Genomic DNA, 26,910 nt, shown 5'->3' on the forward strand with positions numbered 1-26,910 from the left:
TGACGGCATGCTTAACCAAACAAGTCCGCGACGCCGGAAAGATCCGGCCCATCGTTTATATCGACCGTTTGGGCTTGCTGACCCTCCATCTCATTGCTCATATATCTTTCTTGGAGAGCACTCCGCGCTTTGCGGCGCTCTTCGCGCGATCCTAGAATCTTGCCTTGTTCAGCGATGCTGACGCCCCTTAGGCCTTCTAGAAGGTCAAGCACCAATGCTCGCTGTTGGCGGGCTGATGTGGAGCGCACGAGAGCAGCTTCGGTACTGGCGACCTTTTCCTCTGTCATTCCAGGGAGGCTGCGGATCAGGGCCCTTGGTGTGGGTGTGCTCGCGCCATAGAGAACCCATATGGATGCGATCAGCTGGGCGAGGTCTTTCTGCATATCAACGAAATAGGGCTCGTGCACGGATGTGATGCAGGCTTTGAGGACTTCAGAGGAAATGAACTCGCGAATAGTGACGACGGTTTGTGAGTTGTGGGGAGGAGCAAAGTCCTGCAAAATAGATCGAATCACTCGCGTTATGATGCTGCAACATCGGGTATCACGCATACGCAATGCGTGGGTGCAGAAGAGCATCACTGGCTCGAAAATTTCGGGGGAGGAAAGGACAAAGTGGCGAATAGAGTCTGAGAGCGCGGGCAGTGGTTGGGGCGCACTTGGATCCGTGGTTTCTTCATCAGGATCTATATATGTAGGAATTAGCTTCGTGGGCAAGCCTGAATTATTGCGCTGGGTTTCATACCTCCACGTTGCGGGTCCAGGAGGCTTGCCACCATGATAACCGCGGAGTACGTCAGCTGTCGCAGAATACTCTCTGACTTCATTTCGTCAGCCAGGTCGCCATCACGTATTCCTTCCTTTCGTTGCTCAATGATTTCCCACTCAGATGTGACTTTGCGGTCAATGTTAACAAACAAAGTGGAGAGCATTGGGGGCAAAAATTGCCCTCGGAAGCGGACGGGGCACTCGTCAATCATGCACCTAGATATGTTGAGAAGAACGGAGAATTGATGGGAGGAGAGATGGGCAGAGTCTTTGTACAGAGCTTGCGAGAGAGGGCCTGGCAGTTCTGCAAACCCGTAAAAATGCTCGCGCAGTCTACTCATGCTGAAAAGCATCGAGTAGCAGGATTCCCTGACGGCCCTGACCTTTCCTCTGACCGACGATGCAAAGCCCTCGAGAGACATCCGTGAGGCGGTGATTTTCGCGTAGAACTCATCCCGGCTTCCAGTCGAGATGCCGGCTTGCCAAAATCTATCGGTTAGTATGCGCTCAACAATACCCCACATATCCCCAGGCAGACCTGCCCAGTTTTCCGGATTGTGGAATGCATGAGCGTTGCTGCAGACTATTAGCTAGGCTCGTTCAACCAAGATTATGCTTATTACCTGACAAGTTGCAATAGGGTTGGCAAGATGACTGGGATAAGGTCGCGCCAAAGGGTACAGGCAAGCTCATACGGCGGCTCCGCTTTCTTGAGCCTGTCTGTGGAGACTGCCAACATTGTTTTAGTACCCCTCAACGGAAGTTGCTGCATCGACGTTAGTTTTTAGTTTGAACTAAACCTTGCAGAGACTTGTTACCTGAAATTTCCGTGTCATTTCGTCTTGAACCCGGATACCCTCCGCATCGAGGGCCACTTCTGACCAATCCGCTAGCTTCTGAGCCTGTTTTGATTGCATGTACGGCCCCACGTTCTGCAGTCCAAGCAAGTTGCAAAACCCATCAAAGGTGGAGCACATATTGCGGATGCCTTCGTCCTGCCAGGACTGCTTGATGGGTTCAACAAACGACGCTAGTCGGGACTGGCGCAGATACGGGTCGACGTTGTTCGCACGTTGCCTACGAGGGTCAGCTGTCAGACAACAAGAGAAAGGAACAAGGCAAAGGCCAATCTTACATAATGATAAGGAGGATTGAGGTGAACTCCATTTGAAGCTTGTCGTCTACCTGGTTGGCCAAGGTAATTTCCTGGATCTTAGGCTCCAGAAGGTCATAGAACGTCTATGTATGTCAGCAGGGCATCTTTGCTATTTAAATGGGGTCTCACAGCAAAGTATTCGGCATAGCGAGTTGCAAGTCGACGCAACTCGTGGCTGGCCAGTGCGTGTAACTCTTTCACAGCCTCTGAATAGTTCGGAAACTCAGATTGGTCAGGCAGGCGTGTCATGAGAGTGTACTCGAGGACCTTGAGTGCGAAACTAGGTGTTTTATTAAGAGCTTTCGCTGATATATCGACGGCGAGTTTCACAATGCGTTGCTTCAAGACTGGGTCCTAGAAAAATGGTCAGCGACGTGTATAGAGTAGGTGCAGGAGCCAACAAACTTCAAAGTTCCTTTGCATCAACTTGTATGCCCAGGTCTCCAGGGTATTTTCCAGCTGGCCACGTCTTTGTTCCTGCAGCTTGTTAGTGGGAATCGATACCAGAACCTTGACAAAGCATACATCTTGCTGCGGCATTCTTCCATGCAACGCAACCCATTTAGCATAGCCCTTCAGGGTAGCCTCCACTACTGCAAACTGGGTATCCGCGCGCATCAGAGGCACCGAGTTTTTCGAAAAGAGTTTCACTTTGAGTTGTTAGCTTGGTTAGGGGAATGGGTGTATGAAGCAAACGAACCTGTAAATGCCTCGACCCCGTTGTACAGACTATCTAAACTGTTGTCCACCCCGAGGAGAATATGCGGGATCGCTTCTTCGGGTCGCTTCTGCACTATCGTTTCGATGATGGACGAACAATAGCGTCGATAGTTTCCAACAAAGGCATGTCTTTCTGGCACGGTGTCGATATCTTCATTAAGAAAAATTACGGTGGAATCCTCCGAGTCAGTGGGGAGAGACTCCCAATGCACAAGGCGTTCAGTACACAAGGTTAGTAGTGGAGGAATGAGGTTGACCACAACATCTAGATTCCCAACCTTTGAAGTGGCAATTAGTTTGGACCATATATGGAGAACGGGTATCGACACGGTGAGACTGCGATGCTGAACAACGTTTAACATGAGATGGAAAAAGAATGGCAAGTCAACACCAGCTGAACTTTCAATTGAGAAGCCTTTTTCTTCGAGAAACCCAGCAACATAGGAAACCATCTATCAAGAATATTAGCTGAATACTGGTTTCTGTCGGAGGCCAGTAATACCTCAGAAAGCTTTTTAGATATCGTGTACTTTGTGTCGTCGATGTCATCTGGGGTAACGACCGACCACTGAAACAGCTTCAATAGTACATTTAGAGAGTTCGTTTCGTACATCAGATGCACCAATGGTTGGAAACTCTCAATGTCATAAGCCGACCTGCTGTAAAGTGCATGCAACGCTTCGACGGCGGCCTTGGTACTCGGTAAGCTCTCTGCGGGTCCAGAAAAAAAGGCGGATACGTACCAACAACACCTGTTCATCAGTACAGGCGAAAGCGCTGGCGATACTTTGGACACAGCCTGAAGAATGGACGGCCTTAGGTATCGCCCATACCAATACGGATTTTAGGTTGGCCAGGGCCTTCAAAGCAGCGTCCTTTGCCTCCTTTGAGTGTTGTATGCTTCCAATGCATTGCTGGAGGAACTCGCAGATTCGGGTTAGCCAACCTTCATTACCACAGCGAGTTTCAACGTGGTTGTCTCGTTCGGGGTGCGCTTGCTCGAATACGGCCAATGGCGTGTAGATTTCTACCAGCGCTCGGTTTAAATCCGTTCCGCGTAAAGAGGAAACAGTATCCTCTCTGTAGAAGATATCGTCCGATAGAGTCTCGAGAATCAGTAGGACCAGTTCTTTATGCACAAGGCTAGCGTTCCAGAGCTGGACGAGACGTTGGTCCATATCAAGCCAGTCTAACCCCCAGCTTCGCTTGGCGACCTCGACCCATAACTGCGGGATCTTATTTCGGATATATGCAGGGTCTTCTGGTTGGATGGATTCGGCAAGCTTCAACACAATGTCTTTCAAGATCGCTAGTTCGTCTGTGGCGGTGAATGAGGTATTGCGAAGGACATGATCGAGAAGAGTCAATCCGAAATAGCGAACCAATGCGTCATTCTCTCTTCGAGATGCTAACAGAAAGCCGTTATGGGCAGCGGAGGGGCTTCCTTTCTGCGACTCCACGAATTGCAGAGCCTCCCTGCGGAGCTCGTTCGTTGACGACGGATTGTGAATGAGCTCAAGTGCACGAACAATGTCGGCCATGCTCCCATCCGCGAGTCCCTCTTCTGCGGCCATGGCTCCGTGGGGGCAGTCGCCCGAGTCAATCACAATGGTCCTTAGATATCGCGGCCGTTATTTCACTATAATTTGACGAGGAAGCTGTCTGTTTCTACCTTTTGAGATGAGACAAAGGCAAAGGGAAGAGACAATAAAGAGTTGGCTTTTTTTCTTTGTCGGCCGTAAGCTGGGATATCGGAACGAGTAAATCGCGTGGTCAACACCCAGGCCAGGCAACACGGCTAGGTAGCGGTCCAAGATCTGGTCAGGCAGTGCACCTAAGATTGCGGCTGAAGTCCGGATGTTCACTGGAGAGTCGTTGACCGTCAAAAGCTCTTGCGGAAATGGGGAAGGGGACGCTCCAGCCTTCCCCGACAAACTGTTCTGGAATCCGAAGCCGAATCTCCTGCCTTTGACCGGAACGAAGGTTGTTGATGAATAGTCAAAGAAGGCGGTACTCCGCGAATTTTCCTGGATGGGGCAGTTCACCGCTCAGCTTTATCGATAAGACCTCGATAAGCTATGACGATTGACGTCGCGAAGTATAGGTCTCGGGAGGTTGAGTGGTTGGAATAATGGAAAAAGTCATTCAGCGCTAGTCCTATGTGTGCCCTGCTATAAATATCCTAGAAAGCCTACATCACGTTACATCCTCCCTTTTGACACTGTTCCAAATAACTCACGTCCTCCGCCGATGGGGCCGCCAAAGCACCGCCTTTACGCTTGACACCCTGGATCTTGATATTTTGGTCACCCGGAGGGTGCCGCCATTGAAGCCGCTGGACACGAACATTTCTAACATCCGAGTAGTCAATCGACCACTCCCCCGAGCTGACACTGACTTTCGTGTGTGTGCCAGGGAAATGGAAGTCCGGCAGGAAGATCTCCGTGGGTGTGTCTTGCCCTGGTGTCGCTTTGTTGCCGACAAGTGACATGGTGAAAATACAATTCTGCAGGTCAAACCCGTACTGAGATATCGACCCATTAGTGACGATGGGACTCGGCCGAAGATAGGCTTCTGCAGCACGGTATCCCAATTTATCTTCGTCAAGCTGAGAAACTTCTGACGTTATGGATGGTGCCTTGATAGTATCTTTCAAGTTCCTATGGTTTATCTGTTGGTCGCTGTTGTGGCTTCGACTGGACGAGTATGAGGGGGACTGGTGGTCTAACCGGCTGTTTGACTCGGGATCTAAAGACTTGCCGCTTGGAAGCTCAAGGTCGTCGGCAGAATATATGGACAAATCTTCTCCGTTCCATTGATCGCCCCATTCGTGGTCATTCTGCGTAGTTGTTAGCAACGGCGCTCCATACCATCCCAAAAACAGGCTTCCTACCTTTGCCGTATAGACCCACAGAGTAAAACCATTGGAAGAGCTACCCTCTAGTGCGTAGTGACACGCATCCATAGCACTTATCTGGCTGCTGTAGTCACCAGTTTTGTAGGCATGTTTGTCATCCATGTCATAGGGTATTCCAGTCTCAGTGAATATCAGCGGGTGGTTTCCCATGTATCTGTAACTCTCGTCTCTCAGAAACTTGAGCTGATCACGCAAGCAATTCCTGATTGCAGTCTCTCCTATCTTGACACCAAAAGCCGGTGTGAGGTACTTTCCGCGAAGAACGCCAATCACATCCACATTATAAAATCGGTTCCTGTGCGAGTCAATATAGCTACCTGGTATGTAAAGGTTTTACATGGAAAGATACTGACCAATGTTTAGACATTAGAGTGAGGCCGTCGTAGTAGTGGACGGCGTGAACCATGTTCGGATCGTCATCATTCGACCCCTTAATGTCAGGAGGAATCTCCATGACCGGTGGTTGGCATAGCATGATTGAACCAGGCCATACACTTCTGATCGCTTCCGTGTAAGCTCTATAGTGTTCCAAGAAATAAGTGTTGGTAAATTTGTCGTAATCGAGCGGCTCTCCGGTTCGAGGCTTCTTAGCAAAGTAGTCTTTCTGTAGAAGCTCGTCCTTTGAGGGGTCCCAGACGCCATGTTGAGCCCACAAGCATTCGCCCAGCTTCCAGTTAGGGTCTCTCGTCCAGCCATACTTGGAGTCATCATAGGTTACCGGCAGCCAAGCTGTCTCGCCCTCTGCGTCCACAAGCTCTCGGCCACTTTGATAAGGGCCAAACCCTCCGAAGCCCCATATTGCCTCTTCACAAGCACGTCCTGAACCGGTAAGCATGGCTTGAAACGCAGTCGGCGATGTGCCTAGCTGGAGCTGCTGGTCTGGAGGTATCACGGATATGTCTTGGTAGCCAATCAGGCCTCGCTGAGGTTCGTTTATGCTTTCCCATCCGATAACCACCTCATTCTCAAGATCACCAGCGTCATGGATCTTTTGCGCAAAATGCTTACAAGCAGCAATATAGTGATCCTGGAGGTAGTCTTGGATGTTCATGCCATTTATGATCGCTTTGGGCGCAAAATCCCGCCCGGCCCAGAAGAGTGTGAACATCGTTTGGCAGACCAGCCTAGTATAGTTCGTCGCCCATATCATTTTCGGAAACTTGGCAGGGTCGTCCCATGTATTCTGCACCAAAGCGGCCTGTGTTTTCTTGAAACCTCTAGGGTCCAAACCTGCAGCATAAAGCGTCCATGCAGGTGCACCAGAACCTCCTGACAGCCTAGACCACTATAATAATTTAGTCAGCGAACTCTCAAGACCTGATGCCACATAGTAAAGGCCTACCACATCCTGATGCGGATCCATAAACACGTAGAACTGATATTGCTTCGCGATCCTCAGGACTTCTATGGTAAAGGATATCCACTCGTCGTCATATTTACCCGGTCCTTCATGCTCAATTGCTTCCCAAGTGAACATGTATCGTATAGTATTATATCCTAGCTTCCAGAGCCTGGAAAAATGTGTATGTGCTTCATCAAGCGAGAACGGCCGTCCGACAAATGAAACGTTGTCGGCGTCAAAGAATTTATCGGCGACGTTCGAAGGGACATTAGGGGTTCTCGGATACTTGGCTTCGCCCGCAACGTTTATTCCCCTCAGTGTGATTTCACGGTTTTGGGGATCTCTAAATCTCGTGCCATCAATTCGAAGGCGGAGAGACGTCATGCTGGAGTCAATGGAGCTGGGCCGGCGGTTATCGGCAAGGAGATGATAAATGGGGCTAGAGGAAAGGTAATCGGTGTTTGAATTAAGGAATGAAGTACGGGTGAGAATATCGACCTAGAACTATAGCTTTCACCGATATGTTAAAGAGCGAGCTGGCTGGATGCTGATAAGGGCTACTCACTTTATGGTTGGAGCTTGGAGTCGAAGAAACGAACGGATCCAATCCACAGCTCTCAATGAATGGCCACCCCAGGGAGTCCGAGGTGAAGGTAAAGAATATTATAGGTCAAGTCACGATCTGTGATAGACCTGCTCAACCTTGGACGTTGTCAAGGACCAGGAGAGCTGCAGTCAGCAATGCGGAGACAAACGACCAGGGCGCTACCTCAAGAGCGATAAGCGGCGGCCGGGCTGGGCTCTGACGTACCGCAGCCCACGCATTGTTCGGCTTCCCCACCGAGGGCATTTTCCCTCCTCCAAGCTCTCCGATCCAGGAACCAGCAACCTCCGACAAGCTCATGAGGCGATTGCTTAAACATGTCAAGCAAGTCGGCTCTCAAGGAGGTGCGGACGGCCCTCGATTCGAAGAATTTTGAGCTTGCGGCGGAAAAGGCCAAAGCCATTGTTAAGGAACAGCCCCAAAACTATCATGCGTGAGTGACCCGGTATCTTCTTCGATTTCCGTCTGATGCTCGACTCCTAGCAACGTTTTCCTCGGCCTTGCGCAAGACAAGCTGAATCATTTCCTCGAATCCGAACGAGCATATCTCGCGGCCACTCGCATTAAGGGAGATGATAAAACGGCGTGGCAGGGACTCATCAGCTTGTACGAGAAACAAGGAAATCAGAACCTAGAACAGTACCGCGAAGTAGTGATAAAACTCGCGCAGGTGTTTGCTGAGCTGTGAGTGGGAGGACGGCGCCTGGGATATCCGAAACGCTAACGCAACACCAGTGACGATAAGCACCGGTGTCAAGATGTCGTCGACAAATATGTTGCTTTCGTGAAGAAGAATGGAACTCGCTTGCAATACAAGAGGGCTCTTGAACTACATTTGCCCACGAGCCCCGTCTACACTTACCTTGAAGGTCGCGTACCTCACCCCGCGCTTACCTACCAACGTCTCATAGAGATCACCGAAGCGGAGGAGAGGGAGTTTATCAACCGAGAGATTGGGGAAAGAAGAACTCGCCTCGGTGCGCGTATTGACCAGGTCACGCTAGAAGTCAAGCGAGACGCCTACAAGCGGAGCGAACTGGAACATCTATACCGTGGAATTGTCAATTGGTCACACGATGATCAGGTTCGGCGCACATACGAGGAAAAACTACTCCAGAGGGCCTATGACGTTCTTCTTGTACTTCCCGCAAATGAAAAAGATGCAAAGAGAGAAGAGGTCCTACAGGCTGCTCGTGACATGGTGATCATTAAGCACCCGTTCGAACTCGCCTGGAAGATTGTCCTAGAGTGGCATGATGTCGAGAATTTTTCTCAATGGGACCGGACATTTCTGGAAGATTTCATCGAGTTTTTCCCAGAGGATGATCTCACCAAAGTTCTCAAGGGATTCCTGTCGAGCGAGCTCTCCCCATTTCCCAGAGTGCCAGCGAAGTCGAACGGGGAAGATGCTGAAAAGGCCGAGAAGGCCGATAAAGCCGAGAACGGGAATGGAGAAGAGGTGGCTGTCCAAGATCGCCTCCTATTGATGGTGGAGGGATTTGAAATGTCTTCTACTTCGATCGTTTCCCATAGAATCATGGGCGAACTTTATCTGTCTCTCGACGAATACGAAAGTGTCGTCGATGTATGCCGTAAGGGTCTTCAAAACTTGAACGACGTTGTGAGAAGGACAGGAATAAGTCTTCAGAATACTGCCGACTCTTTGAGCATAGCTCTTGCGAACTCCCTTATCTACCACCAATCCCCACGACATCACCCTGAGGCTCAGCGAATTTTCCAGAATATCCTGCAAAGACACCCGATTTCCACCAGCTGTCTTCTCGGAATTGGTCTTATTTTGAAGGTGGACGAAGACTATCCCGAAGCTGTCAATTTCTTGGAGCGTGCTCTAGAGCGAGATCCCGAAAACTTCAAGGTTCGTGGCGAATTGTCTTGGTGCAGAGCACTTAACGGTGATCTTTCGTCCGGCTTTTCTGGGCTCCAGGGCGTGCTCGAAGAGCTGCAAAATTCTCAACGAGAGAGTCGAGAATTCAAGAGTGAAATCCTCTATCGCATTGGATACTGCCAGTGGGAAATCGACCCCTCACCTTCTGCCCGCAAAGATCGGACTGGTGCATATGCAAGTTTTCTCGCTTCGATCCAGGCCAATATAAACTTCGCGCCAGCTTATACTAGCTTGGGCATCTATTATGCGGATTACAAGAAGGACAAAACACGAGCGCGGAGATGCTTTCATAAAGCGTTCGAACTGTCGCCATCCGAGATCGTTGCAGCTGAGAGGTTAGCCAGGACTTTTGCGGACCAAAAAGAATGGGATCTGGTTGAGGCCGTCTCACAACGTGTCGTTGACTCCGGCAAGGCCAAGCCTGCGCCAGGCTCGAAAAGAAAAGGATACAGTTGGCCCTATGCAGCTTTGGGTACGGTTCAGATCAACAAGCAGCAGTACCCCAAGAGTATTGTTTCATTCCAAGCGGCTCTGCGAATCTCTCCGGACGATTATCATTCCTGGGTCGGTCTTGGTGAGAGTTACCACAACTCCGGCAGATACATCGCTGCCACAAAGGCGTTCGACCACGCCCAGAAGTTGGAGTATACGCTCTCAAAGTCCGAGAAAGAGCAGATTTGGTTCGCTCGGTACATGTTTGCGAATGTGAAACGGGAACTTGGGGAATATGATGATGCTATTGCACGATACGAGGAGGTGTTGAAGATCCGTCCCAATGAGCTCGGCGTTACGGTAGCACTACTTCAGACGCTCACGGAGAATTCCTGGAAGTGTTTGGAGTCTGGACTCTTCAACGACTGTGCCGAGCATGCCAGAAGAGCCATCATTGTGGCCAAATCACTTGCCACTGAGAGAGTTGATATCTTCAACTTATGGAAGGGCGTAGGCGATGCGTGTACGGTATTTTCCTATGTCAGGTCGAAGGCGGGCAAACTTCCGATTAAGGAAGTTCGTGGCTTGCTTTCCACGCAACTCGAACCTTCCGCTCTTGACATTCTCACGGACGTTGATGGTGTGGGAGAGAACTACTTGACAGCATTGGATGGTGAGAAAGACGCCTCTACACTAGCGAACGAGTGCATGCACGCCTCTATCCTAGCATACAAACGTGCTATTCAAGTTTCGCTTCAAGACACTCATGCTCAGGCCGTGTCATGGTACAATCTTGGCTGGGCAGAATACCGAGCATTCAGATGCGTGAAACTGAGCGGCGAGAAGAAGAAGCAGTCACGCAAGTTTCTGAAGGCAGCAATGCGATGCTTCAAGAGAGCCATCGAGCTTGAAGCTGGCAATTCCGAGTTCTGGAACGCCCTTGGAGTGGTGACGACAAACATGAGCCCGAGGGTCGCGCAGCACGCGTTTGTCCGCAGCTTGCATCTAAATGACCGGAGCGCGCAAGTCTGGACGAACTTGGGGACACTCTACCTCATTCATAATGACATCCAGCTATCTAATGAAGCATTTACTCGCGCACAGTCGACCGATCCCGATTATTCGCAGGCTTGGGTTGGCCAGGGCTTGCTTGCTCTCCTCTTCGGCGATCCTCGGGAGGCCAGAGGGTTGTTCGAGCACGCTTTCGATATCTCTAGGTCATCATCAAGACTGTCCAAGCAGCAATACACACTGACGCTGTTCGACCATCTCATCGCGGATGCTTCGGCGTCAAACGAGGTCTCGCAGCTGATCCAGCCGTTCTTCACCCTTTATCAGCTGACCAGTCAAGAACCGTCTGATTTACCCTTTGTTCATTTGTTCTCTCTCCTGGCCGAGAGAATCGGCGAGTTCGAAGACGCCAAGTCCAGCTTACGCAGCCTCAGCTCCGATGTCGAGGCCGAATATGAGGTCTCTGAATCCGCAGCATCACTTTCCAGGTTCGCGCAAGCAAATTCCGACATTGCCCGTGTCCTTTTAGCACGTCATGAATACGAAGAGGCTGCGGAAAAGGCGGAGACCGCACTAATGCTGTCATCAGAGGAGGACTCTGAGAAGTTCGAGCCGGAAATGTACAAGAACCTGCGCTTGTCTGCACACCTGACGGCCGGTCTCGCGCACTACTACATGAGAGCCATGGACAACGCAATCGACATGTTCCGTGATGCCCTCCAAGAAGCAGACAATTCGCCGGACGTCGTCTGCCTACTCGCACAGGTACTGTGGGCCAAGGGCGGAGAAGAGGAAAGGACGGTTGCGCGACAACAACTCTTTGAGTGCGTTGAGATCCATCCGGATCACGTCGGAGCGGTCACTCTTCTGGGAGCTATCGCGCTCCTTGACGATGACAAAGACGTCATCGAGGCTGTTGAGTCTGATCTTCAGAACATGATCACAAGGGATGATATCGGGATCCATGAACGGGCGAGACTGGTCAAGCTCTTGACAGCGATCTCATTGTGCATTCCTGGGGATTCAGATGTCCCAGATGAGGCGAGGCGTATCGGAGAGGCCGCTGCGGCGGTTATGAGGGCGCCTTACGACCCTCAAGGCTGGTTAGAGCTGTCCTCGGCTGCTCAAGAACCATATCCAGCGGAGATGGGTGTTAAGACCGCTCTGCAGAGCGTTCCTCCTCGAAGCAATCTCGACGCTACTGACTTGTCAACCGCATACTCACAGACCGGAAAAGCCAGCGATGCATTGCGGTCGATCATGGTTGCACCATGGATGCGCGGCGGTTGGCAAGAACTCACCCATATAGTCTCACCAACTACCTGATCATAGAAACAATAAGACCACGTTTAGATGACTCACGAGTTCAGACCTAAACACCTCCAGCGCCAGTCCCAGTAATCTTCTCCAACAATCTCGCCTTCCTCCCGGCCTTCCACGCCAGATCCATCACCTCAATCTTGCCCCCGAGAAGCGTAACGCTCTCCGGCGTCAGAAGAATCATCCCTCGGGCCACAGTAGCATTTTTCAAGAGCAATTTGCTCCCAATAGACAGCTGCATAACCGCAACCCCATTGATCTGATTCATTTCAATACCAACAGCCCTAGTCCCCCTCGCATCCTGCAGAATCAACCTATGCGGACCGTTGCTCTCGTTCGCATTCGTAGGCGCACCAGCATTCGCATTCCCACCAGCATTGTCTGCCTCGTTATTACCGTCCTGCTCATCGCCGACGTTCACCGTCCGTACAATCTCCCGCCCGCGTACCGCCTCTCCTCTCTCTATACGCTCAATGGCCTCGACCTGATTCCAGATGCTCGTGCCGATGTCTTCGATGTCGAGGACTTGTAGCGGGATGGGGCCTGGCAGACGGCGCTCTTGCGCGGTCGGATCGAAGATGTCGACTGGGAGAACGGATGTGGGGGCACGTGGTATGAGAGATTCGCGGAAGTCGGTGTTTAGCAGGCGGAACAGGGCCGTTTTTGTGAGCGCTGGGAGAGGGGTGCGTTGGTGGGTGCCCGTGGAGAGGAAGGTTGTTAGCCACGCCGGCGAGACGGGAAGGGACTTGGATTGAAGTTGCGCGTTGAGTTGATCTTGCAGTGTTGACATGGTTCCGTAGTTATGTTTCAGGATGTTATAGGATGTTGGCTTGTTGATGTAGATAAGGTGGAAGAAAAGTAAAGCTGTGGTGGAGCAAAATCCGGGGAACCACAAGCGCGGTGTCGGAGATGGTGCGGAGCTGTCATCTTTCTTCTCCTTTACAAGATCATCTACTTTCTCGCTGTCCTTCCATCTCAATCTCTAATCAAATCATAATGTCGACCCTCTCCTCGCCACGACCCTCAATCGCCTCCTCCCGCGCGCACTCCCCAACACCCGCCTCCTCACGTCGCCCGTCCCTCGACGCCCTAAACACCTCCATCACCGGCAGCCTCAGTGCGGCCTCAACCCCCTCAACAGCACGCGCCGTCTCTCCCTCTTTACATCCCCGCCGCAACCGCGCCGCCCTCCGAGACTACTACAACCTCAAGCCGTCCGACGCCGCAAACCTCGGCCCCAATGCCCGCTCGCGCAGCGTCCCCCGACATACTGACGCCGGTGACATCTCCAACCCCTCAAGCTCAGTGGTCACAGGCACAGAGCTCGACAGTCCGGACTTCGACCCGCAGCGATATGTGAATAATCTTCTTGCTACGTCGTCGCTCTCTACGATCTTGAAAGCGGAGAACACGCTGGTAGGCGATATCCGTACGCTAGATGGCGAGCGCAAGGCGTTGGTTTACGATAATTACTCGAAGCTTATAAGGGCCGTTGAGACGATTGGGAAGATGAGGCAGAGTATGGACGAGCGCGGGGCGCCGTTAACGATGACGAAGACGTTAGGGCCAGCGATTGCATTTGTGGCGGAGACGGCGGGGAGTTTGATAAGGGAGGGGGAGGAGCTGAGGGGACGAATGAAGGAGAGTAATCCGATGGCTGAGAAAGAGAAGCAGGAGAAGGAGACTGTGAGGTGGGTTCTCGGTGCGCCGGGGAGGTTGGAGGGGCTTATCAAGGACGGGAAGAGGGAAGAGGCTGAGAAGGACTGGGAGGAGGTGGGCAGGTTACTTGCGAAATGGGAAGGAGTGAAGGGTGTGTCTGAAGTTCGTGAGGCTTGTGAGAAGGTCATGGAGAAGGAAGAGGAGGAAGCCGATTGAGGAGCTGACTTGGACTGGTCTTCGCGCTGCTGAAGAACCCGTTAAACAACATATCCAAGAATGGCGCCGCCCTCAGATGATGCTCGTCCAATATCACGGCTGTGGCACAGTCATCAATCAATGGGGCACCTCCAACTGACTAATGGGTATTTACGAACATTTACGATCTCCCGACAACTAGATGAAGCTGGAGATGCCCAGGTGAGCGGGAAACATGAGTCGTCATTTCATCAGTCATATCCATAGATACCCATTACAGTAATGCACAAACTTTTCATCAATGCCGAATCAGACCTTTCCTCCCAAAACGTCCGCGCTAGAAAATGCAGTCGCCTTCAGGCCATACTTGTTTCCCGACATGATTTCCAGGTACGTCCAAGCATCCCGTTTATAGTATATCGGTCTCTCTTCCCTCTTAACAAGATCCAACTCAACAAGCTTTCTCAGAACCCTCTTTATGTCCGCAATATCCTCATAGTCCTTCGTGTAGACTGCGATCAGTCTAGGTTTGCCCTGAGCATCCATATCCGACTGCGTGGCCACCTTAGCAGCAATCCCTAGCTGGCCTTTCATGGTGGCACCCGCGACAGCAGCCCAATAAGAATCGACCCTGTCCGGTGTGATAAACATCATCCATTTGCCTGAGATGCAGTTGGTCTCGCGTGCTAGTTCGAGGAGCTCTTTCTCTAGCTCACGCTGCAGCGGCTTGACCTTCCTGCTCAGCGCAATAGCACTTCCTTTCTTCTTGTCATTTTCGTAGCGCAATTTGGCTTCTTGAGCTACGTATGCGTGGAGGGCTTCCAGGCCCTTTTTCATGAACCCTGCTCGGTCTTCATTGTCGCGGACACGTTTGGCGGGGTACGCGTAAATCCACGAGCCAATGTTCTCTTCCCTTGTGCTCGAAGCGGGAAGTCTGCTGAGAAAATTGGCGCTGGTCTCATGCTCACTAGACATGTTGCGTGGGAGGTAAACGGTGTCAGTGTCAATGTCCATAGGAGAGTGTGCCGCTTCGTTATTCTTTTCCTCGGCCACGGCCGGTGGCTTTTTATTCTCTTCTTGTCTTCGAGCCTGGATAGTGGATAGGAGATGTGGGTGAATGTGCGTCCAATAAGTCTCTGGACTGTATTCAGCTGCCTCCCGTGTCAGCTCTTCTATTTCCCCCTCGGAGCCTGTGGCACTGTCAGCATGGAGGGGATCTCGTTCATTGTCTTTCAGTAGCCCACCGTAGAAGCTCGAATCGTCGGAAAAGATATCCTCGGGACGGAGGGTCGTTGACTTAGACATTTTGCGGACGGAAATTGGAGGTTGTGGTCTTTATAGGCGATCTGCTGTGTGATGAAGTCAACCAAGATAGTGTGTCACAGATGGCTTCATTGGCTAAAACAAGACAACTTTGACCTCGACCTTAGTTGGCACTCCCTGTGTTTCTCTATTACTAAGGTTCATTGTCCACAAAGTGATGCAAGTCACTTAACATTAGAATAAAAATAAAAAATGGATGTGATGTGCCTGTAACAATGCCTGGTTCAGAAAATTGATGCAGGACGTGTTTGAGTTGTAAAGTTAGATCAGCAAAAAACACACTAGCAGGTCGTTACAACTCGTAAAAAGAGATATCAGTTATCTGGATATATAGAATGATGAGAAGCAGAGTGGATGGCTATGAGACAAACAGATACGCAGAATCGGCAATCGAAGATACGGAGTATGTAGAGTCCCCACAATAAGCCGATGGCCGTGGCTCACTGGCTCAGGGACTGCAACCCCAGCGTTAGGCGCGCCGAGCTACCTACATACTCCGTAGGGTAGATAAAGCCCCGGAGTTCCCCTGCCCGTTTAGGTAGTGCATGTGACGCCAGACGGCCTACCTTCATGCCCTGGCAGAGCGCCAAAGGGGAACATAGGAATACATGTGATGCTAATTCCAAACACAATGGATTATTATATCAACACAAAGCATGGTTCTGCGCAACAGTAGTGCTAGAACAATCTCTGTTTGGCAGTCTTGGAGATTAAATTCTCTCACCATCAAGACGTCATATGCGAGCAGGAATATGCAGATCAACAATATTGCATTAATAATCCTGGAATGGAGGATTCATGAGTCATTTAATGGGAGTCCTATAGGCTGACTGAATGCTAAGCTATGACAGTATAGATCTCATCCTTCTCAATTTGGTCTCACCGTCTCAAGGCCCCCCACCATCAATCAAGGTCTGGGTCTATAAACACCACAAGCACCCCTCTTCTTTTCGTGGCCATCATCTCGAGCAGCCTCACAGATCAACATTCTCAAAATGACTTCTCCCTTTACAAAGCTTCCTTCCACTGCGTCCATCACACCATCCTCCTTCCGTGTTGCGGTTCCTGATGAGCAACTCTCGGAATTCAAGACTTTGGTCAGGCTCTCTAAGATTGCTCCCCAGACTTACGAGAATCTCCAAGAAGACCGTCAGTATGGGGTCACTCATGAATGGATGTCTACAATGAAAGAAGAGTGGGTGAACCGCTTCGACTGGTAAACAAGATCTTTTGTGCATAATTGTCAGGCACTGACTTTCACAGGCGAGCCGTTGAAGAGCAAGTTAATTGCTTCCCTCAGTACACGACTGAGATCGAGGGCTTGACGATTCATTTTGCAGCTCTGTTCTCGGAGAAAACAGATGCAATTCCTATTGTGTTACTTCATGGTTGGCCTGGTAAGACACTCCCCAAGTCACTAGGTAGGACATATCCTCACGCAACCAGGGAGCTATTTCGAATTCCTTCCGCTGCTTCAACTCTTCAAGGATGAGTACTCTCCTAGCACTCTGCCATATCATTTGATTGTCCCGTCATTGCCCGGTTACGCCTTTTCTTCCGGGCCGCCGCTCGACAAGAACTTTACCGTCGCGGACGCAACCCGCGTAGTTGATCAACTGATGCAGGGTCTCGGCTTTGCTAGTGGATATGTAGCGCAGGGAGGCGATATCGGAAGCGTAGTTGCAAGACTCCTAGCTGTACAGCACAGCAGCTGTAAAGGTAAGGATCTGTTCCTATCTTTGGTTTCAATCTTCAAATGCTGACTGAAATAGCGACTCACCGTAAGTTCTTGCGCCGGTTTCAGCTCTCATGACTAACCACGGTCCAAGTGAACTTTTGCCCTCTGCTCAGCCGTCCAGAAGGTGTCTCGGATGAAGGTCAGAGTGAGCTGGAGAAGCGTGGGCACGACCGTCACCAGTGGTTTCTCACCGAGGGCAGGGCATACGCAGAAGAGCATGGCACTAAGCCAGCTACAATCGGTCATGTCCTTGCTTCCAGTCCTCTGGCACTGCTTGCATGATAGGTCTTCCCTATTTTCGTGCCTTTTTCCCCATCTGACAAAAATACAGGGTAGGAGAAAAATGTCTCGACTGGCCAGATATTCCCTTGTCCAAGCACAAGATCCTAGAATTGGTTACTCTTTACTGGTTCACCGAGTCCTTCCCAAGGGCGATCTATCCTTACCGCCAGGTAAAGCAGAATATACAACCTGAATGCTTGAGCTACATTTACTAACTAGGACTCGTCCAGAGTAACCCAACCCGGCCCACTTCAAACCCTATGTTGAACGAGCTCTACATCCACAAACCACTTGGTTTTTCGTATTACCCTAAGGAGCTGATGCCTACTCCAAAGTCTTGGGTGGAAAAGACGGGTAATCTGGTTTACTACAAGCAGCACTCTGAGGTAAGAGACATCATTGTTCATGCTTGAAACCAAGCTCACCCAATCGGTACATAGGGAGGGCACTTCGCAGCATTAGAACTGCCCGAGAAATTTAAGGAGGACCTGATGGAATTTGTGGCGCAGGTTTGGCCTGGCACTTCGAAGTAGATAACTTTCTACAGATTAGAGATGTCTATATCCATGCCGTGTCAGTGTTTAAATCACTCGTTGCCAGCATATAGATTGCTATAGATCGTCGCCAACCGCCAAGACCCAGCCGTAGTAAATCTCGACCCGCACCAAAATTTATATTTCTACAACTCTTTATCCTCAGCCGAGGACTTATCTTGAGGACAACCCAGCGATCTTTTCATATCGAGAGTCTGATATATACATATGCGACGGTGTTGAAAGGGCTAAAATGGCGCAACACCCTTCCTCCACAACCACAGTTTACCTCAACCAACCCCCCAGTTGTCTTCAATTCTGCCCAGGATCACCAAACCACTTCGTAGTCGGCACATACCTGCTCTCAGAAACAAAAACCACAGACGAAGATGGCTTAGAGACAATCCAGCAATCAAAGACAGGGTCATTGCAGCTATGGCATCTGGATCCGGAGAGTGAGGCACTGTATTTACCGACCCCCCATCCAACTTTAATACTCAAACCCTTGAACCTGAGAGGATAAACAGATACTAACGATCTCCCAGGACCCAAAAATCAATCTACCCAATCAATGCCGCCGTCTTCGACCTCCACTTCCACCCACGGCAGGACGACATCCTCGCCATCGCAACAAGCGACGCATCCGTGTCACTATTCAGCGTCTCACCAGAGACAGAGACAGGCTTTACGCTTCTCTGGACGAAGGCCGTCCATGAGGACCCCAGTATCCCAGCGCTATTCTTGGCCTGGCTGCCGGAGAACTGGCTGGTTCCAAACCCGGCCAATGCGAACTCAGATGGCTTCGCGGTAACATACAGTGACGGACGAACAGGAGTGTTCAGCTTGACTGGGGATGCGACTGGATTGGGGACAATCAAAGGAGAAAATGTTGATGAACAGATCACCGAGCTCGGCTCATTCGAAGCGAAGCAGCCAATCGAAGTATGGTTCGTTGCGCTATCTTCGTATCTGAACTCTTCAGCCGAAACACAGACGTACACGCCCTACTTGTTCACGGGGAACGACTTTGGCTCGCTGCACACGCGGCGCTTTACAGATATCCACGCTGAGCCTGAAGCCAATGACAGAGAAGAAACCTCCCCCTTACCAGACACCCTGCTCTCAACGGACGACAGAGCTCTCCATCACACAGCGGGCGTGACATCCATCCTCCCGCTCCCCATCCCTCTTTCTCATGCGACTGCGAAGGGGGAACCGCTCTTGCTCACGGGTAGCTATGACGAGTATCTGCGTGTTTATCATGCCTATCGGGGCGGGAGAGGGGAGGTCCTTGCGGAGATGGGGCTGGGTGGTGGTGTTTGGAGGTTGCAGTTGCTTGATACTGTGACCACGGCTGGCTCGCAAGGGGAGGAATGGACGTTCCTGGTTCTTGCGAGCTGCATGCATGGTGGTACGAGGGTTGTTAGGGTTCGCGTTGGAGGGGAGGGTGAGGCGAATATTGAGATTTTGGCGCAGTTTACGGAGCATGAGAGTATGAATTATGCGTCGGATGTTTGGAAGGGTAAGACGTCTGGATTTGGGTCTGAGCTGCGGGTTGTGTCGAGTAGCTTTTACGACAAGAGGGTTTGTGTATGGCGGGTGCAAGTTTAGGTAGACGAATACCGTCTGTGGCCATCGGGAGCCCTGCGTCATACATAATCTAGGACCCATGAACGGCCAAAGACGTCTAAAAGTAAAAGGATTCAGGGATAGACGGTAATTGTAACGCTCTAAGATTCATGACACAAATGCAACTGCCATCTGCACACCAGAGCCGTATCTAAACAATCGTCTCCAGCTCCCGCGCATACCCAATCGCATTCTCAATGATCGAGCTGCTGGCCACAAGGATATCTTTCTCGGAACGAGTAGCAGCCTCCGGCTCAACAGGGAAGTATATCCGTCCATCACGAAGTGTCCATCCACGTTGCTGAGCAAACTCCATAACGGCGCCTTCGGACTCGAGGAAGAGGAGGTTCTTGGCGTTGGAGATGGGGAGCGACGGGTACGCCTTCTCAGAGCAATCCGCGATCTCGCTGCGAATGGTTCCGACAAGCACCTAAGACATCACATTAGCAAACCATTGCCTCCAAGAAATTGAGGAGACGAGGAAGAAGGGCCTAGCCTACATTCGAAAACAGCGCAAAATCCTCCGACGGCACCCTCTCCGAATTCGTCTCGCGCCAAACCTTATCATAGCTTCCCTCCATCAAATTCCGCTCCAAATCAACCGGGTACTTGATAAACGGATCATCCTCGACATTCCGCTCCTTCAGACTCGCCTCCTCCACCAATCCCTCCAGCACCGTGTGGAAGCTCGTTCCATCTCCCGAGCTCAGTAGCAAAAGCAGATAGAGTCCTGTGATCTTGCTACGTTGACTTGTCTTCGTGTCGAGTGTGTTGTTCGCCTCCCGCTCCAGATCGTAGAATGGTTGCAGCTGCTGGTAGTATCTCGTGAAGGCCGGGGCGTCGGTTTGGCGGATGGCGGAGAGAGCGCCGAGCTCGAGGGTCTCGCGTGCGAGGACCAGGAGCTGCGGGTCTGTGGAGGAGGTAGGGATAAGGGCGTTTTGGAGGAGGAGGGTGCGCTTTGCGCGGGTGAGGAGGGTGTTGACGTTGTCGAATTGTTTGCGGTTTACGGCGTTCGTGAGCTCGGCCACGAGGGATTTGAGTTCGCTGGCCATGGTGTTGAACTCTGAATTTGAGATATAGAGCAGTTATATGGCGAGTTATGTAGATATGTATCAGATGAGAGAGTGTAAGGGAGGAGAAGGGTCGATGGATGAGAGTTGTGAGCTTGGGTGGTTGACGTTGTTCGGAGGAGCTCACATCGGCTTCCAACAGCTTCGCCGCATGGCTTGGCGATAGTCACGTGAGACAGTCTGCCAGCAAATATAACTATTTATCTTGACCTGCCTCAGTTTTTTTTGTATAGATAATGGAAAGGATAAACTCGATCATCGATCAAGATAGCCGCTTGTAGACAAGGATATTGACTCGCGGTGGTAGGGGAACTCCGTCCCGCCCGGTATGAGATCTAAGAACTTCATGGTATCCTCATCAAGTAAGAGCGGGATAGAAGCCAAGCTAGAATCTTAGACAAATACCAAAGAAGTCCCCTGAAGCAGTTGCTCGCACTTGATATTGGTGTTGATTATTCGGGGCGCTAAGGAGCTTTACTACCTCATTTAGGGCACAACATGGGAAGCCGTAAGAGAGCAATCGATGTGGAAATCGGGCGGAGAACGAATCGAGGCATCACTGATGCTCCGTGAATTCTCTTTAGAAATTATATCCAATCATAAGGTATCGTTACATTAGATTGAAGGAATATGTAGTCTAGAATATCCGCTCCGTACTCGGCTCCGGCCAATCCACCTCTTTACAGTCATGGGCCTCCTTGAATGCCTTGATCTTCACAACATCCCAACCCGCCAGCGAGCGTTCGGTCTCTAAATCATCTTCCCCATCCGGGAGTACGGGGTTGCCGAGCCTGATAACTCGCGCCATACGGCACTTTTTGCGGTGATGGGTGAATTGAAAGCAGTCGGCGTGGTTGTGACATGCTTCCTTGCAAGAGTCGAAGGAATCGTGGGCTTCAGGCGTGGGTGCGTCAAAAGCATCCATGTCGGCGTTATTCCAGTCTTGACGGACAGGAAGAGATTCGAAGTCGAAGAAGTCGACGACGTCAGAATAAAGGATTAGACGCGGATCAGTGCCGTTTTTTAATCTCTTTTGCTGCCAATTCCACAGTTCCACCATATCGACGGGGGCACTTTTGTGGAAGCTGATTGCGGGCTGGCACCAGTAAGCTTTGCCTAGAGGTGTGCTGTGTAGAGGGTGAGGATTGAACATGGGCCATAGCCCCTTGATTTCAACATCTCGCTGTGCTGCAACCCAGCCAAGGACCGAGTCTCCGCAGCAATCCTCTCTAACCATGTCCTGGAACTTGGTGATCAAAAGCTGCGATTCATGATCTGACTCGGCTTCGGCACTTTCTTCTCCAGCTTCATGTAGCAGGTGTTCTATCGCAGTGACCGAGAGTACGATTCCGGATCCGCCATAGACGAAAAAGGTTGGTTGCGGCTCCCACCAAGTCCCCAGCTGCCTGCCCGGAGTAGGAGACCCGAGATATACAGGATCAATCCATTTGTAACGGTCCAAAAGCTGCACCAAGTTTTGCCATATAACCAAAGTGTCGGTCTCCGTAAACACATACCATTTGGCATTCGGATTCTGGGCGTAGGCGTATTCGACCATGGACAGGAACTTGTATCGGTCCAGTTTCCATCCAGCTTTGGAAGGCTCTAGCCTTTTGTTCCAGTAGTAATAGTCTTCTCGCTGCCGCTGGTATGCCGCTTTGTCTTCCTCCGATAGCACATGAACCACATCTGCTAGCAGGTCGTGGGTAATGAAAGGACCAATCTGCTGTTGCATGTCGGATACAACAAAAAGGTTCGGGATACATCTTGTGACACCCTCAATATGCGAACGGAGTAGCTCGCGAGACTCGGCTCCCCCGACCTTCAACGTCACTTGTATCCCATCCTCTGCAAAGGCAGCGGCCGGAAACATTTCGCAGTTCGGCGTGGACTCAGACTCATTCCACTTGCTCGATGGAGGCAAACGCTGGGGTTTTTGCGGTCGGCCATTCGGTGGAGAGTGGGTTGGCTTTTCCCAATTGAAATAGGGCGAGCTGGTGTGAAGCACATAGGCCGTCTGGATCACGATCACAATAAGAGCACCAGCAATCAATGCCTGGCAGAGCAACCGGAGTGGCCGGGGTAAGGCTGCCCTCCCAGGGGCCATCGCAAGGGATAAGAATGCTTCAGGTAGAAGGGACAATCATGGAAGCTGAACGTCTGCGCGTGGATATGCCAGAGAAAAGAGTAAGACAGAAAATGGTGACGTTGAAGTCAGGGTCATCACGTTGACAGACGCCATGGGTCCGCAGGTGTCGTTCAAGGATGGGTCAGGGTTCACATTGCTGGCCTATGGTGATGTGATGGGCCGATTCGATAACCCCTACAGGTTGGCCGATCCATGGATTGTTGGGACGAAGGGGCCAAGGGTGGTGACACCTGTGCATCATAGGCGCGCTCTGAATCAAGCCCCGCCTGGATGTTTGATCCACGGACGCAACAAGACCACTAGACGAGGTCTCGGAGCCTCACAGCCACAGGGCTCAGCTTTTTCCTATCAGGGGTTCCCCACGAGCTGTAGGAATGCCATGGCTATGCACCAGGTTCGACCCTGCATCACCGGCGGTTGATCCTCCTTGGCGAGTAGGAGAGTTAGCCTTTGGAATTGGCAGGCATCCAGAGTCCAGCGAAGTTTGACTGACGGTTTGAGCCGCTTCGTAAGCCCTGCACGACCCACAGACAAGGCCCCGCTTGATTGGCTGCTAGGGATGGGCCGAGTATGGAACCAGCTTGGCGTTGAGAAGACAAGATCGCCAAGAACAAGCCGGCCCATTCTTCGTCTCTCTTCGTCTCTCTTAGCCAGATCTATTTGGGCTGATGTTAGAACGACGCAGAGGTCGAACCAGAATCAAACGAGGATATGAGAAGGCCTTTCCAAGGTCCAGCATTGGCCTGAAGGAATCCAGGCTGCGCCCAGTGTAACCTGTACGAAACCGTTCCAATTTCTCCGACCTCGCCCTAGCCTCCAATGCAACACGAACGAGCTCAAGGAGATCGGCTGGCCGCATCTTATTCCTCCATTGGTACTACTAGTGTGCAAACGGGATGGGTTGTCGATTCATCGACTCGAACAACGATCTCATAGCCGTCCAACCAATCGGAATCAACCAGTGACCTGGGGCTGTTCCTCCTGGTGTCCAAGTTGTTTCCCACAGTGACACGGGGCAGACGACCTAAGACAGGGCTGACAGCATCAGCGGTACGTGCAATAAGAATCGCCCTCTACCTAGGCACTATCTGAGTTCTTACGGGGCTGGCGAGTCCTAAGGTGTAGACCGGTGTATTTCACCCTTGGCAGCCAACACACGACAGATCGCGTGTACATTTCCCTGGTGTATGCGCACGAAGTGAATGAATGCTGAAAAAAGAACAATTGCACAGCAGTCATCCAGAGACGAGACTTGGTATCACAATTCTCTTGCTACTTTCACCATGGCATTCCAACTAGCATACGGCACTTTAACACCGTGATCGCCTAGACAGCCTACTGAACCTCCGTCCACAATATCGGTGAGCCCGGCTTGGTTCAGGGAGTAAAGCCAGGGGTTGAGGAAGCTCAATCTGGGCTTGCCATCCTCCAGTCTCGCCGCATCCAACCGGGACACAATCGCTGCGAAAACAGGTGTAGCGGTACTAAAATCACCAGTCAGAACATCGCGTAACCCGGGGACGGACTACATACCTGGTGTCTCCTATGTGAGATATTTCGCCATGATCAACAATGATATAGTTGTTGGCCTGCGCGGCGACATCGGGGACCGCTCTTCCGTGGGGATTGTACATTCCATCCCTCTGGCTACCAATGCTCTCCAAAAAGCCATTATCACTGGAATCTTGATATGACGGGCGCGCGAATTGATCAGAAATGCCCCTTCTGGAGAACTCCACGGCTTTCTCTGGGGCTTATACCGATAGTACCACCCACTGAAGTGGCAAAGGGCAAGACGCTGGAAATATCGTTTGAAATCTAGTCCTGTTGGTGTTGTCGTTGGCCAGGCATGGTCGGCCAACGCCGTCATCCCCGCTGCCGAAGATCACTGAGACACCACGCGCTCCTAGTTGAGCAAATAGACTGCAAGTCGCCTCACCGTACGATTCAGGGATGCTCTGCTCTTCTTCATGATACGAGGTCGACAGGACTGCAGGCAGCTCCTCATCCAAGAGGCCCAGAAGATACTGGGGTTGCTCCAGATACTGCGCATTGACGGATTCGCCTTTGTCTGTCCCGATAGTTTCAGGGAGATATGGTGCACGACCTGAAGTGGTGTTATATGTTGCGAATGTGTCGTATGCGAGAGAGATTGCATATTGGATGTCCAAACTTGCCTCGGCGCTGGTCCCTGGATATTGATGTATTCTGCAGGTTGGGACCTCCGTGGATGGACATGTCCGAAATGCGTCGCTGGTTGAATCATTCGAATATCTGAAGCGAGATTTGTGGAACGGAGTAACTCGTGGTTCGGATTGCACGTTTATGTGCATGGCGCTTGGTATAGGTGCAAACCTTTGTCTGCATCAACAATTCGGCCTGCGACACCGGTACTATAACTTCAACCCAGTTTCCATGTGCTCTGATCGATTCTGCTGGTACATCTGCTGATGCTAGCCAAGACAGGATATGCCCCATCGTAACATCGGGAGGGTCGCTTCAACATCATCACGTTTCAAATGTCGGCCATAACTGTGATGCCCCGGCGTCGACATATCGAGAACCATCTGTTCGAATTCGGCAGCTCTCCCCTGACAAAGGGCTATATGAAACTTCATCAACTTGAACGGTGGTGTAGCAGGGCCTTTGACCCAGTCCTCTGGGACAGTTTGAAGCTGCTCGACCATAACATAGCTGGAATTAGCAACAACTATGCTGATCAGATAGCACGCGACAATGGTGATTGAACAAGAATGAATGAAGTGGCCGTCAAGCTGAAAACGAGGGAGACTTGGAGATCTTGTATCGCAAAGAAATCAGCCCCTGCCAGGAAACATCCACCGCCAACAGATTCCCCCTCAGTCTAGCAACAAGAATCAGTCTGCGGCTGGTGTCTAATGTGACTAGAAAGATTTGGTTCCAGAAATCGGATCTCAAGCCTGCCATGGTGAGAAGAAAAGAGGCTCATTCACTAGTTGAGCCGGCTAGACGCGTCAAGTCCACCAACGCCTCACTTTCAAACGGCCAACCTGAGAGAAATGTCCCACGGGCCATGCCATGCCATGGCCGTGCCTGACCTGACGTGTTTGCTAAGCTTCATCCCAGAATGGTGGCAGATGTAGATATCTAGGCGCGAGTCGGCAGTTGAGGCGATTATTGATAAATGTCGGAGCAATTAGATCAATTGTTGTCTTCCCTGCTAAGAAAAGTCGTTGGGATGGACGATTTCGTCCGAAGACGTGCATTATCTGATCCCGCTGGTCACGCACTCCAGTGATCCCTTTGTTGGTGGAATATAGTCGGCAAACGTCGTTGTTATCGAGGCCCGTAAGGGAGTGGAGACGATCGACAACGGTCTTTGATCAAGGTATGAGCCTAACCTTGTCGGGATAGCGCGACTGGACCCCAGGCCCCCAGGCCCCCAGGGTCCACTCGTTCGCCCTTCTCTACATCGTTATGGAGCAGATCGCCCTAATATCTGTCCATGTTGGATTTGTTCACAAGGCTGAGCCTGCGATGTAGACTCCAAGGTAGGCTAAATAAGCAGGGGAGCCAAGACAATAGGTAAACGAACCGGGGACCGAGCTTGTCTAGGAGCGGAGGTATGTATCCAGCAGCTCCAACAGCATATGGACTAGTATTGGTGGCAAGTTCGAGCCAATATCGCAATATTGAATTTCGAAACCGACTCCTACAATACTACTCATCTTAATAATCAGTGCATGAACATGACACTTTCATGCAGAACTCAGTCAAGCGCTGTGGGTCTGCCCCTACCTTTGCCCTTGAACCCTGTGATCACTGATGGGCATGGATGAAACAACCCCTTACTGTCAGGCACAGAGGCACCATTTGCTTTTCATCAGATTCGAGAATGAGCGAACCGGGAATCAAGACATCAAACGTAACTTGGAGACGGAGGCCGACTGGCGTGCAGAGTTGCAACTTGCAAGGGCGATCTAGATTTCTTTTTCCTGGCGGTTATCCATCGGGCTGTCCTTCGTGCCAATCGCAAGCCAAACTCGGGTAGGACAGGACACGCAGACGTGCATCAGCTGAAAGCGCTATCTAACCGTCTGCAGCACAGTCAATTAATCGGGCGCTTAGTCTGATGTCTTCCCCTCGTCATCCTGCCTGGCCAGGGCGACTTTCTCTCT

The 26,910-nt window shown here is 51.1% G+C and overlaps 11 protein-coding genes across 11 annotated transcripts; 4 read left to right on the forward strand and 7 right to left on the reverse strand.

Moving 5' to 3' along the window:
• Positions 1-11: 11 nt before the first annotated feature.
• Positions 12-4,217, reverse strand: DSM5745_03377 (karyopherin MSN5; the record flags this gene model as incomplete). Its single annotated transcript, XM_026745393.1, has 11 exons — positions 12-685; positions 745-1,343; positions 1,391-1,533; positions 1,586-1,844; positions 1,903-2,006; positions 2,053-2,277; positions 2,329-2,400; positions 2,449-2,573; positions 2,624-3,095; positions 3,146-3,334; positions 3,387-4,217. 11 exons carry the CDS (start codon positions 4,215-4,217, stop codon positions 12-14), a joined length of 3,693 nt encoding a protein of 1,230 aa, XP_026606259.1.
• Positions 4,218-4,794: 577 nt separating this feature from the next.
• Positions 4,795-7,286, reverse strand: DSM5745_03378 (sterylglucosidase 1; the record flags this gene model as incomplete). The annotated part of the gene is made up of 5 exons (XM_026745394.1): positions 4,795-4,800; positions 4,883-5,482; positions 5,537-5,855; positions 5,914-6,845; positions 6,903-7,286. The coding sequence occupies 5 exons, from the start codon at positions 7,284-7,286 to the stop codon at positions 4,795-4,797; spliced, it is 2,241 nt and encodes a 746-aa protein (XP_026606260.1).
• A 537-nt stretch (positions 7,287-7,823) lies between these two features.
• On the forward strand, positions 7,824-12,181 carry DSM5745_03379 (SKI complex subunit tetratricopeptide repeat protein SKI3; the record flags this gene model as incomplete). The annotated part of the gene is made up of 3 exons (XM_026745395.1): positions 7,824-7,939; positions 7,990-8,190; positions 8,242-12,181. The coding sequence occupies 3 exons, from the start codon at positions 7,824-7,826 to the stop codon at positions 12,179-12,181; spliced, it is 4,257 nt and encodes a 1,418-aa protein (XP_026606261.1).
• A 46-nt stretch (positions 12,182-12,227) lies between these two features.
• Positions 12,228-12,965, reverse strand: DSM5745_03380 (OB fold domain-containing protein; the record flags this gene model as incomplete). Its single annotated transcript, XM_026745396.1, has 1 exon — positions 12,228-12,965. The coding sequence occupies one exon, from the start codon at positions 12,963-12,965 to the stop codon at positions 12,228-12,230; it is 738 nt and encodes a 245-aa protein (XP_026606262.1).
• A 206-nt stretch (positions 12,966-13,171) lies between these two features.
• DSM5745_03381 (uncharacterized protein) lies at positions 13,172-14,050 on the forward strand (the record flags this gene model as incomplete). Its single annotated transcript, XM_026745397.1, has 1 exon — positions 13,172-14,050. One exon carries the CDS (start codon positions 13,172-13,174, stop codon positions 14,048-14,050), a length of 879 nt encoding a protein of 292 aa, XP_026606263.1.
• A 288-nt stretch (positions 14,051-14,338) lies between these two features.
• On the reverse strand, positions 14,339-15,334 carry DSM5745_03382 (DUF1917 domain-containing protein; the record flags this gene model as incomplete). Its single annotated transcript, XM_026745398.1, has 1 exon — positions 14,339-15,334. One exon carries the CDS (start codon positions 15,332-15,334, stop codon positions 14,339-14,341), a length of 996 nt encoding a protein of 331 aa, XP_026606264.1.
• A 1,013-nt stretch (positions 15,335-16,347) lies between these two features.
• DSM5745_03383 (epoxide hydrolase family protein) lies at positions 16,348-17,905 on the forward strand (the record flags this gene model as incomplete). The annotated part of the gene is made up of 8 exons (XM_026745399.1): positions 16,348-16,568; positions 16,616-16,749; positions 16,799-17,071; positions 17,125-17,133; positions 17,182-17,331; positions 17,427-17,542; positions 17,603-17,758; positions 17,813-17,905. The coding sequence occupies 8 exons, from the start codon at positions 16,348-16,350 to the stop codon at positions 17,903-17,905; spliced, it is 1,152 nt and encodes a 383-aa protein (XP_026606265.1).
• A 253-nt stretch (positions 17,906-18,158) lies between these two features.
• Positions 18,159-18,975, forward strand: DSM5745_03384 (uncharacterized protein; the record flags this gene model as incomplete). Its single annotated transcript, XM_026745400.1, has 3 exons — positions 18,159-18,370; positions 18,451-18,852; positions 18,888-18,975. The coding sequence occupies 3 exons, from the start codon at positions 18,159-18,161 to the stop codon at positions 18,973-18,975; spliced, it is 702 nt and encodes a 233-aa protein (XP_026606266.1).
• A 710-nt stretch (positions 18,976-19,685) lies between these two features.
• rpnL (proteasome regulatory particle lid subunit rpnL) lies at positions 19,686-20,586 on the reverse strand (the record flags this gene model as incomplete). Its single annotated transcript, XM_026745401.1, has 2 exons — positions 19,686-19,964; positions 20,035-20,586. 2 exons carry the CDS (start codon positions 20,584-20,586, stop codon positions 19,686-19,688), a joined length of 831 nt encoding a protein of 276 aa, XP_026606267.1.
• A 655-nt stretch (positions 20,587-21,241) lies between these two features.
• On the reverse strand, positions 21,242-22,711 carry DSM5745_03386 (glycosyltransferase family 31 protein; the record flags this gene model as incomplete). Its single annotated transcript, XM_026745402.1, has 1 exon — positions 21,242-22,711. One exon carries the CDS (start codon positions 22,709-22,711, stop codon positions 21,242-21,244), a length of 1,470 nt encoding a protein of 489 aa, XP_026606268.1.
• A 1,300-nt stretch (positions 22,712-24,011) lies between these two features.
• Positions 24,012-25,086, reverse strand: DSM5745_03387 (S53 family peptidase; the record flags this gene model as incomplete). Its single annotated transcript, XM_026745403.1, has 3 exons — positions 24,012-24,237; positions 24,287-24,430; positions 24,530-25,086. The coding sequence occupies 3 exons, from the start codon at positions 25,084-25,086 to the stop codon at positions 24,012-24,014; spliced, it is 927 nt and encodes a 308-aa protein (XP_026606269.1).
• Positions 25,087-26,910: the final 1,824 nt, after the last annotated feature.

This window comes from Aspergillus mulundensis (assembly GCF_003369625.1).
Source record: "Aspergillus mulundensis strain DSM 5745 chromosome Unknown scaffold_2, whole genome shotgun sequence".
Classification (NCBI taxonomy): domain Eukaryota; kingdom Fungi; phylum Ascomycota; class Eurotiomycetes; order Eurotiales; family Aspergillaceae; genus Aspergillus; species Aspergillus mulundensis.